Source organism: Sorex fumeus, unplaced genomic scaffold (genome assembly GCF_029834395.1).
Source record: "Sorex fumeus unplaced genomic scaffold, SorFum_2.1 ptg000002l, whole genome shotgun sequence".
NCBI classification, from domain to species: Eukaryota; Metazoa; Chordata; class Mammalia; order Eulipotyphla; family Soricidae; genus Sorex; species Sorex fumeus.
Window position 1 is genome coordinate 3,177,607 of NW_026606059.1, and position 15,664 is coordinate 3,193,270.

Consider the following 15,664-nt stretch of genomic DNA (forward strand, 5'->3'; position numbering starts at 1 on the left):
TGCCTGGAGTCAGAGGTTCTTCGTCCTCTTAGGTATTTCTTCGATGCACTTGAAGGCGTTCCAAGCTGCCCTCTTCCTCCTGCGCAACTCAGTGCCTGGTCATTCATCATGTTGACTTCTCGACCTAGGTACACATAACTATTGCATTCGGAGATGCTTGTTCCGTTGAGAGCAAATGGAACATCAGGAACAAGACTGTTTCTCATAAACATTGTCTCTGTGAGATTCAGCTGGAGTCCGACCTTTTCACACTCATGGTCGAAGTATCCTGCCCGCACAGCAGAACCGGGCAAGCTATCCGTGGCGTATCCAATATGCCAAAACCAGTAAATACAATGGGCCTCATTTATTAGTACAAAAAAAGAGGTATAATGTCAACTTGAAGGTTAATACTCTTTGGTTTTATTTTAAAAGATTTTACCCATGAACTGCATTTTGTTCTCCTTTTGTGTTCTTCACTCAGCTTCATTAGCTTCATCACATTTAAGACATAAACAGGGCTCAGGGAAATGGCACTAGCGTAGGGAGCTTGCCTTCCGCGAGTCAACGTGGCTCTGATCCCCAGCACCACTGTTATCCTTGAGCACCACCAGAAGTGATTCTTGAGTTCTCAGACAGGACTAAGTCTGAGCACCACCAGATATGTCCCCTTTCCCCCCAAAAAAAAATCCACAGAAACAAAAAGATTGTAGAGGCATTAGGAAAAGAAGCAATCAGTCCTTGTACCAATTCTGATCACGTTCCCTTAAAGTTACACCTCATCCTCTGGACCCCACGGACTCATCTCTGAAAAGGTCTCTACTTGGAACAGCTGTGATCCTGTTTCCCTCTCGCTCCTTATGCTCCTTGAAGTCAGGATTTGTGGTAGAATTTAACTGCTGGCTTGGTTAAAGTACCAACAACTTGGTAGGTAAAGATCTCTTGCTTCTTACCTCAAAGAGTCCGTTGCTAAAATGTCTCTCCAATGCCTCTATATGGACCCCATAAGTCAAGAATGGGTAGAAGTTCTACATGGATATAAAAAGGATGCAAAAATATATCCCTTTTATACAAGTAGTTATGAGGTCTAGGAGTTTTGCCTAATCAGAAATAAATATATGAACAACCTGTCATGGAGGAGAAATCAAATGATACTGCAGCGAGTCATAGTCAGTCCAGAATCCCAGGTTAGGTAAAAGGCCCAGGGCAAAGTGCAACACTCACAATAGGAGGTGCGTGACACCACTGTATAATTAGGGAGCATCTTCGGGGTCATTATTTGGGGTTTCCTCCCCATTTTTGTTCTATTAAAGTTGTCTTCTATTGTTTTGGGAATTTGTGATATTTCTTCTATGTTCAGGAAACAGGATTCAACTAGGAAGGGGAATACTCAAGGTGCTGTAGTCGTATGTGCGTGTACACACGCATGTCAGTGGGGAGGATTCGGCTAAGATTGCCTCAGGACATACCACGCTAATCCTGCTGGATCTGTCACTGTGTTGGGGGCTGGTGACTCAGAAGTGCTGCTCAGGAAACCCTCAATTCCACTTCTGGTGTTCTCAGTCAACGAGGCCAGTAGTTCAGGGCAAGGCCCCAAGGACGCTCAGACCCAAGCTGCTAGGGGTCACCCAGACCACCGTGGCGGTCTTGGGTCTCCAAGACTGATGATTTGCAGTGCAACATGAGTTGCTGGAGATGGCACCTGGGTCAACAGCATGCAAGACACGTACTTTGTCCCTGTCATATTTCTCCAGTCCCACATGAGATTTGTTTTTTCCCTGGGAAAAAAAGGTTTACAAGACGCCAGCATGACAAGTTCTTTTCCGAAGCTGACTGGTGCATTTTCTGTCTTTTTTTGGTCATCGTTACCACACTGATAGTTTAGCTACCGCACTGACAGTTTGCTTGGCAGTTGGGAGGCTGAGCCAGGTGTAGAAATCCTGCCACCCTGGGATGCTTATTTGCTCACAGAGTAACCCCAACACACAGCAGGCTCCAACCAGGCTCAGGAGCAGACGCAGGAAGCTGGCTGGCTGTGTTCTTGATACGCGCCAATTTAGAAGTCACTTCAGCGACTTTCGAAAGGTGTTTTCAAAAGAGAAGTCCATAGATTGACAAGGAAATATTACATTTTAGTTAACCTTTTAATTTTGTTTGGACTTTAGGAATTACTAGAATGTGGAGAGGTAAAGTTAAAGACAGAATTTGGGGAACAAAAAGTACCTTTAAGTGCAGATAGAAAACATGCATTCTAGAAATAATCTTCTCAAATAATTTAGCATTAATCATTATAATATCGCTTCTCTCATTTTAAGAATATAACTAACCAAACTATAATAAGGCATAGAAGAAAGATATATTAATATTCCTCTAACTAGCTACAATTAGAATACCCCTTGAAAAAAGAAATTCATTCAGCTCTTAAAAATGAATTTTAAAATACTTAAAGTTGCACTTTTGAATACCCTAAATCAGTCCATTTGTGTAAATACTTAATGACTTAAATTCCTTTGAACTGGGATAGCTTGGCTTTTTCTTTCTTTCTTTTATTTAGAAGATGTTTTTCTTTGTTTAAGAACCTCATTTGTTTAAAAATTGCTTTTGAGTGGTTTTTGGCCACCAACTCTTCCTGGGGTTTCCTTGGCTCAGTTTGTCCAGAAGCTAATTCTGATTCTCCTGTGAGACGCTCAGTGGTGCCATGTGCCCGGCCCTCCGTCCTGGCACCACACAGGTGAGCAGCTGACCGCACCGGGTACGAACTCCGCCTGACAGGAGGGGACTGTGTTCTTCAATTACCTGAGTGCCAGGGCTGGACTTTCAACCGAGGAAAAAGCTGCTGCCCGGCTCAAGGGCAAGATCTTTGCCTACGAGTTCGGGCATCTTATTTCCAACCATCCGGGTAGGGGAACTCGAATGTTTTATGTGTAGAGAGGAGTTTGAGATCCTCATAGGATTATTATGTTTCTGAGCGTAGTGAGACACCCTTCTCAAAAGGCAAAGCATGGTAATTTTTAATGTTTAAAATTTTTTATTTATAATTTTTAATATTTTCAAGTTAGCATAAAACTTCTACTTCTCATTATTAGTCAGAAAGGAAAGGTTGTCAGAGAAATGCAACTAATTTCATGGGCTTCAGAAGTGGCGTGTCTTCATAAGCTCGGCAGAATTTGAGCTTGGATTTGAATGCCCTGAGCTCTCACCCTTGTCACCCACCAACCATCTCTTATTGATTTAACGGATCCAAGTTTTTTTCTGTCTTTAAGAAGATTACCAAATGGGGCTGGAGCAATAGCACAGTGGGTAGGGCGTTTGCCTTGCACACGGCCAACCTAGGTTCAATTCCCAGCATCCCATGGGGTCCCCTGAGCACTGCCAGGAGTCATTCCTGAGTGCAGAGCCAGGAGTCATCCCTGAGAATTGCTGGGTGTGACCCAAAAAGCAAAAAAAAAAAAAGATTACCAAAAACTTAGATGATCTTACGTTATACATCACTACCATGAGCATTAATAATATATTAGGAGTCAATTTCTCAAATATTTTTTAAAAAGTCTCTTTAAGCAAACATCCTCTGATCATCTTTCATTTGTAGAGTGTGAGGAGCTCCCATTGTTTTGGTTGACTTTAATGACAGTCCTCGCTTGGTCTGTGCCAAACTCTACCCGCAGTGCAGAGAAAGGCTAGCAATGTACAAAGCTCCCTAACCGGGAGTCTCTTAAGCTCACTTCTCAAGCGTTCGCCTCCATGAAACACTGTCCTGCAAGCACACCATGCTCCCGTGCTCCCTGGCTCCTGCCCCGCTCCTCCCTGCCCATGTCTGTCTGAGTCTTTTCCTCAGACACCTAAGGGAGCTGGTGAGGGGTGGGGGATCCGTGATGGGAACATGAAAGGCAATTGGTTCTCATGGTTCAGTCGCTGCCCGCCCCAGGGCCTTGGACTGGCCTACCTTGGCATGCAGGCTCTGCGGTTTGCTGGAGAGGATGCCGGCCGCTTCCCTGCAGCGGGTGGAAAGGTTCAGAATAGCGGCAGCTGCTGCTAAGTGGGTGTCTTCACTGCACTGACCATAGCTGCAAGAGCTGGCATGGCCTGGGCTCTGTGTGCGGGTGCCTGCACCGGGCAGGCGGCTAGGAAGTTTCCCTGCATTGGAGAAAGGCCTTGCTGTTAAAGAGAGACTTCATTAGCCATTGCAGGTACATGGTGGTAGCCATCACATCGATTCGTTTTAAAGATATAACTTCTTGCATGAAAATACGTGAAGAATAAGTTAAAACGTGATTCATTATTCAGTGGTTCATTCAATGGAGGTTTTTCGGATTGGTTTGCGCAGAAGTTCACAGGTCACTGGGAAAGAATGCTTATCATCCTCTTAATAATTTTTCTCTATTTGCACTTCTAATGTCCCAAACGCCAGAACTACAAGTAGGAGGCAGATGCACTGACAGCATTTGTGACAAAAATTAGAGATTAAAAGACATATTTGTAAAACCCAACTATAGGGGCTTACGGACTACACATTTACGAGCTGGGTGTTAAGGTAAATTTGATAAAGGAAAAAGGAGGTCTTCTTAAGACCTGCCGTCACAGAACAACTTGTACTTAGACACAGAATTGAATTTGGTTCTTTGATCTGCAGGTTTGTTTTGTACTTAAACCAGAAATCGTTCTTCATCCAGCTAGATGGAACTAAGTAGATGGAGAAATATGTGATGATTTGGCATTTGACATACTAGATAGACTGTAGTAAGTTAAGAATGGAGGAAATATTCTCAAGGGGAACAGGAAAATAGTTGAGTTCTCAAGGCCGAATTGTGAGGTTTGTTTTCTACTGTGGGTGCTAAGATTACAGAGAAATAGAGTTAAACACGTTTTCTCCTCACTCTGAGTATTTGTCACTTCAGTTCAGGCAGTGGGAAAAGCACTTAAGATGTAGTTTGGGATATTAGAAAAGCATGTAGACCTATAATTTTGATGTAAATATTATTTATTTTAAACATTTTGTTATTTTTATAAAGTAAATTAAGACTGTTAAATGTCATTCTTATAATTATAAAAATATGAAAGTGCCGATGTTTCGCATTTTTCTAAATAAAATTTCACTGCGTATGAGAATATTCTAATTTCACCTGAATTAGATATACGAATGCTTATTTTTGTGCATATAAAATATGTATGTTTATATAATCTTATGGAGAAAATACAAAACATTGTGCATGCATAAATGTGTATTTTTTTCCCCTTGACTTAACAGATTGTTATTTGTCTTGGATTGTACCTATTTTGGTTTGAGTGGGTTAAGTATCTTTTGGAATGTGATATACTTCTCAAGGATGGGTCAGCTCCTTTCAAGTCTTTTTCTCCGCTGCTGAATTTTATAAGGCATTCTTATTTACTGAAAGAGGTGGTCACCATTACACAGTGAAGCAAATCTTTTGTAGTCTTAAAAACACTCAATTTAGGAAACTAGGTGTAGGGTCAAAGGGATTCTGTCGAGTTAAGGAATGCCAAAAAAAGAAATTATGGTTTTCGGAGGACTCAAAGTGAGGAATTCTTTTGTTTATCCCTTATAATTAAATTAAATTGGCATAACGCAGGAGTCATTCCTTGGTTTATGTAGGCTATTTACTTTCTGTTATATTAAAACAGTTAAGAACTCTAAGCAATATAAAAGATGTATTTATAAAAGACAGTTTTATGACTTGAGTGGTTAGAAAGCGTTAGCTTGATGTTTTAATATTATTTTGAATGTTTCTATGTTAATTCTTAAATTTTTAGATAAATACCTCCATAGTCAAACATATTTTTCCCTGGTAAAATTTTGATCCCTAATGTTCTTTTTAGACTTTTACTTTGATTCTCACCTTCGATCTGAAAGCGTTTGTTGGTTTAAGAGATACATATTTGTTCTTTTGGGGTTACTTCTGACTCTGTGCTCAGGGATCACTCCTGGTGGTGCTCAGGAGAATATATGAGATGCTGGATATTGAACTAGGCTTGACCACTTGCCAGGCAAGAGACTTATCCACTGACTATCTCTCTAGCCTCACATCTAAGCGATATTTTAAAACATTCAACATTTACCTAAAGTGTTTGAATTTCACTATGAATCAAAATTACTGCTAAAATAGCTATTGTGGTTTTCAATATTTTAGTCCCTATTGCAGATAGAGTTAAATACCTTTTTAGAATTTCTCTATTTAGTTTCAACAATGACTCAATATTGGTAGAATTCTAATTCATTAACTATTAGCCATACTTGGTGCAAGTTCACTGTTAAGTCAGTAATGCGAATCAGCCTGTGATGACTTTCCTTTAGTAAACTGAGCAACGGATTTTTTTTCCTGAAGATTCATAAGCATATTTATATCTGAATGCATGCCCCACTCTACCCTAACTCACAAGACGCATCATTTAGGAATAAGTTTGAAGCTTACATTCAGGAAACGGTGGTGTTTTCCGTCCTTGCCCTGTTTGTGTGAGGGGACGTTTCCCAAAAACCTGGGCATCAAAACTGGCATAATCAAATGGTACTTTCCCAAACTTCTCTTGTTCACTGGACACCGAGGCTCTGGGAGATGAGAGGGCGTGGGATCGAAAATTGAATTCAATTTGCTTCACCAAGCTTGTCCTGAGGAGAGAGAGGGAAGAGTTCGAAAGAAACAAGACGAAACTCTCGGTAGACAAATTCGAATGAATTGTAAAGTACGTGTCTGTGTCTGCCTGGACATAGCCCCAGAGAGCTGTGCTCTAGTGAGGAGAAGCTCTTCCCCAGGGGTGAGAGGGGTGACCCACTTCTGGATCTGGGCGCCAGGCCTCTGTGAGGCTGTTTCTCACAGCAATCTGAGGAAACTGCACACTTCTTCTGCATCTCATGCAATTTCCAGAAGGGCAGATATTTGAGGTCCATCACTACTCTGCGCTCTTTTTGAGAAACGTGCTATGCAAGTGTAGTTAGAGCATTGACAAAAGAGACCCTTTCTGTCTTCTTGGTGCGGCTGGTAGAGCAAAGTCAGGGGGTCATTAGTGAGGAACCAACTAATATCTGCTCTGAGAAACTCTTCTGCACAACTGATAGGAATCTCCAGTCTAATGGGAGGAGCAGAAGCATCAGGAGCTGAGTGAAGTACCTCGTAGATTTTGCTTCCCATTTTTTATCTTCAGTCTGAGGGTCTAGGGCTTTCTCCAGTGACTCAGGGGTCACTTCTAGAAGTGCTTGCGAGAACTTATGTGGTGCAAGGGATTGAACCCACATTGGCCACTTGCAAGGCGAGTGCCTAATTTGCTGTAGAAGGTCTCTGGCACCTAATTATGACTTAATAAAATCTATAGAAGTAAATATTAAAGGAAACCATACTTAAAATACTTCTAATTCTATCTTATATAGAATCTCAATATTTTATCTGCTAAATTGCCACCATTTCAGTTCGGGTCAGGATTATTCTATTAGAGCAGCTATGAAGTTTCTTCTCAATAGCATTATCCCAATACAGGCTAAGTGTGAATTTAGTATTCCTTTAAAATTCACCGGGTTTTCTAGCAGTTCTAAGAAAGAACAAAATCATGCTATTTGCAGCAATGTGGATGGAACCAGAGGGCGTCATACTGAGTGAGGTCAGTCAGAAGGAAAGGAATAGATAGAGAATGATCTGTTTTTGTATTTGCAACTTAAGTACACACAGCGAGGTTGGAACAAAAGGTGAAAGGCAAAAAAATGAAAGATCCAACCCACACAATTGAGTTGGGGGCCGGGTTGCGAGGGAAGATGCTTGGGGTCCTTGGGAGAGGAAAATGGGTACACTGGTGTTGGGTGTGGTGCTGGAATTATGTGTATGAGAAACCGTTATCAATAGTATTGTTAACCACAGCATCTCAATTTATAATTTTTAATAAATTTCATAATTTTATAATTGCAATGATATAATTAAAGTTAGAAAATTATAATTTTTTAATTAAATAAAACAACATTTGAACTTAACAAAGATATCAGAATTGTGAATCACCAATTCAGATCAAGGATATCCCAGTGTTATTTTGCTGTGGCCTAATATTAAAAGAACAAAAACAATACATCTTTCAGAATGTAATACTTCCAAGCTCTGTATTTTTTTCTTTTTTCCCCACAAATATATGCCTGACAAGAAAGTTAAACTTTTTTGTGATATATTTTGGATATAGGTGAAAATGTTTAAACTGCTAATAGAAATATTTGAGTGATTAATTTAATTACTGTATATAAAATTTATTTCATTACCTAAATTTGTATAAGTATTCTAGACTAAAACAATATTTGCTTTTAAGGAAATGAGGAAACTCTAAGTGAATTGCTTTTGTATTTGTTAAATAATCTGCTTAGAAAATGGTAGAGACCATACAAACGCAGAAACTTGTTCAAGGAAGAGTTTTAATTGTCAGTTGTTTAGTGATTTGGAGTCTATGCTTGACATATGCTCTTCACTCATGCGATTTGACCACTATTTCTGACTCTCGTTTGTTTGAACCATGTCCAGTGGGACTCAGGGATGGTTACTTGGCTTAGTGCCAAGGTGTTGGTTGCTTCAGTGTGGGGCCCAAATCTGGGCCTCTTGCATGGAAAGCATGTTCTGCAGAACATCAGGCAATTTCTCCTGCCCCTAATTCTTATTTTGCTTTTTTGCGGGGCGTGTATTTGGGGGGAGCACCCTCAGTAGTGCTCAGGGCTTACTCCTGACTCTTTACTCAGGGATCACTCCTAGAAGTGCTTGGGAGACCTTATGTGATGCTAGGGATTGAACCCATGGTGGCCTCTTGCAAGGTGAGTGCCTTATTTGCTGTATTAGCTCTCTGGCACCTAATTATGACATAATAAAATCTATAGGAGTAAATATTAAAGGAGGCCATGCTAAAAATACTTCTAATAATTATTTTGGTAATTCAGTACCAATTAAAACCAAGGCATTTATCTTAATCAGAAAATTCTTTTACCCAGTATTAATAATTGTATGACTTGACTTTGTCCTATTAAATAGTTTATTACTCAATATACATAAAGTCTTTGAAACTACTGGAGATCATCAAACATCTCTGAGAGTCACAAGGGACTCTTTTATTTATTTATTTTTTCTTAATTGATTTAATTTTAATTAAATTGCCATGACAATCACAGTAACAAAGTTGTTCATGATTGGCTTTCAGTCATACAATGTCCCAACACCCGTTTCTCTTCACCAGATTACATTTCCCACCACCAAGACAAGGGGATCTTATAAATGTATAGAAGAATATTTTATAGAAACTGTATGTATACACGGAACACTGGAAGCATACATCTAGCGTATCATAGATGGGTATGAAAGGTTTATGATGGCATTTTATCTAGGCAGAAACTTTAGGTCAGTAGGGGACAAAGTCACTGGAGAATGCATTTCCCAGGTGCCCGCACTGCAATTAACAAAGTAGAATCTATCCCACCACGTTTATTTTCGACCCATTCCAATAATGTTATTTTTGCATACAAATTAATCTCCAATTACACGTCTGGGAAATCTAGAAGTTCATCTGCAGGATGGCATGATTCGCTGACACAGTCCATTGGGGGCATTGGGAGCTGGAGGATAAGGCTAGAGTTCAATGTCACCTGGGAGCTGGGTGGGGCTCAGTGAACACCACAGCCTGAAGTTCCGGGAAACCGCGGGAGACCATACCTGTGGATCTGGTCAGGACACTGACCGGGTTTTGGAGATTCAAGCTGACTTTTGTCCTGGGACATTGCCAACTTTTCAGCTGCAGCAATTGGACAACCAGAAAGACTGTTTAAAAATAAAAAGGAGGAGGATTTGAGTTAGAATGACAATGTGACTTGCTTCTAGTGCACTTGGCACAGGCTAAATGTTAAGTCTTATTAATAGTTCACTTAGCGCTATTCTCATACACAAAGATCCCAAAAGGGTTTGCAAACTACAGTGTGAACATTTGTCCCCTAACCTCATCTCAGAACTGAAAGAAAACAAATCCGCTTTTTTTAAAAATCAAAATATTATGCAAGGGATAGATAACTAAATGATTCTGCAACTCCCTGACATTTTAACTGGAAAGTTCCAGCCCTGTTGCAGTATGACTAATTAGATGCTAGTTAGGTAACTCGAAGGCGTAGCTAAAATGCCTCAACAAAGCACCAGGGATTTTATTTTATGTCTTAGGTTATAATCGAAAGTATAAGATATAGATATACATATATATGTATATACATATATATACGTATATATACATATTTACATATATATACACATACACACACGGCTGAACCTTTAACAACATGTTAGTGATCCCTTATAGAAGGGTTTAATGGCCTTCTGGGTGAAATACAACAATTTTCACACTCTTTCTTCTAAGGAAACTTTTTTGAAGCATTTTCAGCAATTTACTCATAACAAACAATATGAAATAAATTAGTTTGATTCTGCTTTGGGGCAGGGGTTGGGGCTCAGGATGGAAACATCTGGAATATGGTGGGGGGGAAGATGTGCAGGTGGTGGGATTGGTGTTAGAATATTAAATGTAATCAAATATTATGAACTAATTTGTAAAAATAAAATTAAAAAGAAGAAAGTATAGGCTATACTTTCACAGTATGTCTGTGAACCAGATAATATCTAAAGATCACAAAATCTACTTGTAACATAGTGCACACAGAATACAATAAGCATTGACACTGGGAACATTTATGTGTGTATATTATACTTTAATTCGAATACTCAAATGTGTTTTATGTTAAGATCTCAATGAAATTAATCTCAATGAAATTAAATCATGTCTTTTTGTTCCACTTCTTAGTCAAAGTCACAAACTACAGTCTATTAAATATATCGAGCGATAGAACAGTGGGTAGGGCGTTTGCCTTGCATTCGGCCAACCTGGTCAGTCTGAAGGTCCGAATTCGATTCCTCTACCCCTTTCAGAGAGCCCGGCAAGCTACTGAGAGTATCTAGCCCAGACGGCAAAGCCTGGCAAGCTACCCGTGACATATTCGATATGCCAAACACAGTAACAACAAGTTTCCCAATGTTACTGGGCCCGCTCGAGCAAATCGATAAACAACAGGAAGACAGTGACAGTGACCTTTTTTATGCCTACTGGGTGGAATGCAAGATAATGTCCAGAAAATCTTTCAACATCCAAATAACTGCAAGGCTTCCGAGTGAAAGCCAGAAAAATTCTATTTGTCTGTCTATGTGAATGCATAACTCCAGTCTTCAGATAGAACATTTTCTGTTTGCATAATTGACGGCTAATGGAAATTTCTAGGAAAATAGTCAAGGTAATTTTACTCTGCACATATTTCATATCTGTTTGAAGTGGCAACATATTTGCTAGGGACCCAGTGGTTCTGAAAACACATTGTTAGTTGATTATTTGCTGACGGAAAGTTCTCTCACTTCTGTGCACACGACGATGACTAATGGCCCGTCACAATTACCTCCGGTGGGTGTTCCGGTTACTGTTGACGTGACCTCTTCCGGTGCACCCCGGGGTCGGACACTTGAGCACATTTTCATGCATGGCAAGAACTAGCACAAAATACCACATAAAAGAAAAGAATCATTTACCGCAAATAGAGCACACACTGAAAAACTGACTTCTCAATCTGAGACCCAAATGAATGTCGTTACCTAAGGAATCATGCACCTTCTGCATAGCTGTATGGATCAAAACAAAGGGGGCACTTAAAGAAATTCAAAACTTAAATTCTGTAAGCTTGCTCAAGTTTTCATTTCTCAACACTGCATGGGATGGCCAACGCTGGACTTAAGACTATCTTAATTATATTTGATATACAATGAAAAACTCACATCTTTTTTTCTTTTTACATTAATGTGTTTCTTGCAGGGGATGAAGCAAGAGATCATTTTCCCACTGTTCTATCTACCTCTTCCCCCCCCCCCCCCCCAGAATTTGAAGTTCTGGGTAAACTCTTCATTTCTTAAGGGAGATTATTTTGATTCTTGTTCCATCATCCTCTTCAGGTCCCCAATACACACACACACACACACACACACACACTGCCATTAGTTGTTGGCAAAGGAGTGTGGCTGACAGAACAATCAGCTAATCAGTGTGAGGAACGACTAACCCAGCCAGCAGGGACTGAGCTGATTATATGCACTGATTTGCAAAACTCTGCTTTGAGGAGTTCACATCACGGTGGTGTGGACAGTCAGGGAACATTCTGGTAAATGGGGTTTGGGAAATGGGGACTGTAACACCTAGCATCGTTATGGGTTAAAGAGGTGGAGAATATACCACCTAGAATCTTTAGACCCGGAAGGAGTTCTCTCCCCCACTCTCCTTTCACCCAGCAGGTGTGGAGACATCTGCCGCAGAGGTGTCCTGGGGTGACTCCCAGGCATTCCCCAGGCTAGAAGGGGATGGTGACCCCGTGTTTACTCTGCATTCCATATGTCCATCATGGGCAGAGGTTAAGATGACCCTGGGTCTCAGGAAGTCCTGCCTCTAAGTGAAATGACGATAAGGCCAAGCAGTGTGTGAGACGCCTCTGACTTTCAGTTCTGGAAGGATTTGACCTCTGGGGTCTCGTCACTTTCTCTGGTGATGGGCCAACCAGGACCCGGAGGAGCTAATTTCTAGCCACAATAAACAACTGGTCAACCTGGAGGCCGCAGCCAGCAGCCTCCTTGATCGGTCTCGCTAGAGAACTCTGTGCCCACGTCCTATTCTCCAGGGCCTCGTGTGGCACTAAAACAGCCCTAATCTCTGCATCCTGCTGGTATGATTCAAACCAGCCAAGCCTGAGGCACTGAAACCACAATAAAATTTTTTGCTTGGGTCTGTCCAGAATGGCATGATCCTTTTTCTTGGGCTCTCAGTAACAAGCTTTCTTTTCAGTGACAGTTATCTTCTGGTCTATTAGCCTGTCTGCATTCCAAGGTGAGTAAGATATCTTTTTTTTTTTTTCAGGAGCGGGGGTCCATCCTGGGTACCACTCTGAGAGATATTCTGCCTGAGGGTGTGGAACTAACAGCTCCGTGTGATGGCATATGGTGGTGTGGGAAGCTTTGAGGGTCTCATTTAGCAGTGCTGGGGAGCAGGGGACAGGTGGTACCAGGGATGAAAGTTAAGGCCTGAGACTAAGATGCACGCACACAGGCTCTTTGATCTCCCTCCCCGGCCCCTCCTACACTGTACTCAGAACATGCAACAGGAATTATCTTCACCCAGAGAGAGAAAACTTTCTACTTCCACTCTTAATTCCAAACTGGAGGAGAAATTCAAGGGTGTCGCTTGTCTAATGAAGACCCCAACTTCTCTCCGAGATTGAGCAACACTCACTTTCCAGGGGCACTCGGACCTTGTGGGGGCACCCTGAGAGGCTCCGGTGGTGGGGGTAGAGTCCGGTCACGTGCCCCGTGCCATCACACCCCGGGATGGGGCACTTGGTCTCTCGCTTTTCAGGCCGTGGTGAATCTGCAGAGAGAGTACATGGAGAGATTCACTCAGTTATTCTGCTCAACCTCTGCGTCCAACAGCGTGGCCTTGCCGGTGACATTCTCACTTTATTCCGTTTTATCATCATCAACATTCTTCTCACATCGCCTTGAATAAGACCCTCAACTGAGACCTACGAAAACATAACAAATGTTTTTCAATTTTCTTGGTTTCCTAAGCAAAGGCTGACATGGGACAAGGAAGTGTTAAAATACAGGTGGTTTTAAGTTCTCAGGTCACAGATTAGAGTGAAGCTTCGTGTTTAAAAATCAGTCCTCTGCCAGAAATTCTTAAAGCTCCCAGAAGGGGAAAAAACATGTAAGAGAAATGTACTTAAACCCAAACTATCAACTATCTCCTATCAAAAGAATCTGGGGGAAATGGATTTAAAAATCAGACATCAAAGCATCCTCCATATCTGTGAAGATACAGTCTTAGAACTGTCGACACGTGGCCCGGGGTTTCCAGGCCAAGAAATTCTTACTGGACGCATGCAGAGGGACCTTGGAAAAGAACCAGGCCAGTGCAATAAGGTTCCCAGTCAATCTGCGACACCCCCTGCCTTCAGTGACGGGCCGTTTCAGATCAATAATCAATAGTTACTGGGAAGAAGAAACTCTTGATCTATATTCAGCTGGGGTCTCCTGTGCAGTCCTCAGAGGACACAGGGCTCGCTGGGAATTGGGCCTACCAAGCCAGGTGGTCCAGCAGTAGGACCTGAGAAAGTGCCGCCGAGGCGCTGTGGGATGCAGCATTCCCTAAGAAACAGACACCAGATCCAGGGCCTCGGAGCTAGGGTGGGCACGCGGCGGTGCAGACCTAGACCTGGCAGAAACTTTGGGTGTGCTCCTCACTGTTGGGACATCTCCCTGGCCTGCCCTCAGGGGGCTGTGGAATTTAGGCAGAAAGGAGAAATTGAAAAGAGAGACAGTGAGAAGAGTGTTTGCCCACAGAGGTCCTGTGAGTTCCTTCCAGAAAGGCAGCCTCAGGGATAAAGAACTCACACGGCCTAGACAGGTGGTGGGGTTCTCACAATGGTGGGCTGGCTCAGGGCCGATCTCTATGCAGCCACTTCAGAACAAGCTCCCAGCTGTGAACCCAGGCAAAGCTCTGCGCCTTAGACAGAGAGCTCAGGGGCTCCTGCCCCCACAGTCGGCCCAGGACGGGGAGACCTGCAGGGGGCACGCCACAGAGCCCTCCAGAGCAGGGGACAGTAATAATAGACACTGGGCTTTTCTGACACCCCAGTTTTTAAATTATAGATGGCTCCAGGCAGATGGACTGGGCAGGTCGCATGCAAAAATCTGGGAGCATGGTCTTAACAAAAAGGTGAGGAACACAGGATCGTCAAGTTATTACTCTTACTGAGGGAGAAGGGACTGAAGCGATAGCACAGCGGGTAGGGCGTTTGCCTTGCATGCAGCCAACCCGGGTTCAATTCCTCCGTCCCTCTTGGAGAGCCCCTCGAGCTACCAAGAGTATCCCGCCCACACGGCAGAGCCTGGCAAGCTGCCTGTGACATATTTGATATGCCAAACACAGTAACAACAAGTCTCACCATGGAGATGTTACTGGTGCTCTCGGGAGCAACTTGATGAACAACGGGAGGACAGTGACAGGACAGTGACAGAAAAGGGTCTGTGGAAAGAAACCGCACAGTGGAGAGAGCTGGGAGGTGAGCCAATGGAAGTTGGGAAGGTTTTGGGGAGAGCCGTTGGCGTTCAGCGAGCGGGGATTTAAATGCCGTCACATCCAGACCGTACTCTTCTTCTAGAAGAGACGAGCTGTAGTAAGAATTTCGATATGCTCTGTGATTTGGGGGATGTATATTTTGCTGAATCCAAAAATGATGCCAAATTTCGAGTTGATCTGGGCAGGCACTCTCTCTAGCCTGCTAGTCCAAATCCTTGCAATTTGATTCAAGTGAAATCAGGAGGGCCGACACACTCAGAGTGCATTAGAAAGAGGAGAAAGTGTGTATTTTGATGCACTTCCTGCCTTGGATTGCGTTCAGCGGGGACACATTTGTAAGCCAGATTGAAAGGGTTGGCGTGGGCTATTTCCCCTCCTTGCCATGCTATTTGTCTACAGGAAGCCCGCGAGGGTGTGAGAGATAAGGCAGGGCTGGCACCTGACCAGGTGTGCCCACTGACAGTCCATCAGGCACCTTTGTGTACAAACCTCCCCTCTTCTGGGCAAGACAAAGATGCCG

At 42.5% G+C, this 15,664-nt stretch overlaps 1 protein-coding gene across 1 annotated transcript in view; it reads right to left on the reverse strand.

Moving 5' to 3' along the window:
- The window catches only part of ST18 (ST18 C2H2C-type zinc finger transcription factor), a 128,084-nt gene that overhangs the window by 59,272 nt on the left and 53,148 nt on the right, over positions 1-15,664 (reverse strand). The window contains exons 6-10 of the mRNA XM_056110497.1: positions 13,297-13,431; positions 11,426-11,516; positions 9,654-9,758; positions 6,408-6,601; positions 3,923-4,134 (exon numbers count right to left, since the gene is read on the reverse strand). Of these exons, the coding sequence (XP_055966472.1) occupies positions 3,923-4,134; positions 6,408-6,601; positions 9,654-9,758; positions 11,426-11,516; positions 13,297-13,431 (737 nt within the window). The remainder of the gene's footprint in view (positions 1-3,922; positions 4,135-6,407; positions 6,602-9,653; positions 9,759-11,425; positions 11,517-13,296; positions 13,432-15,664) is intronic.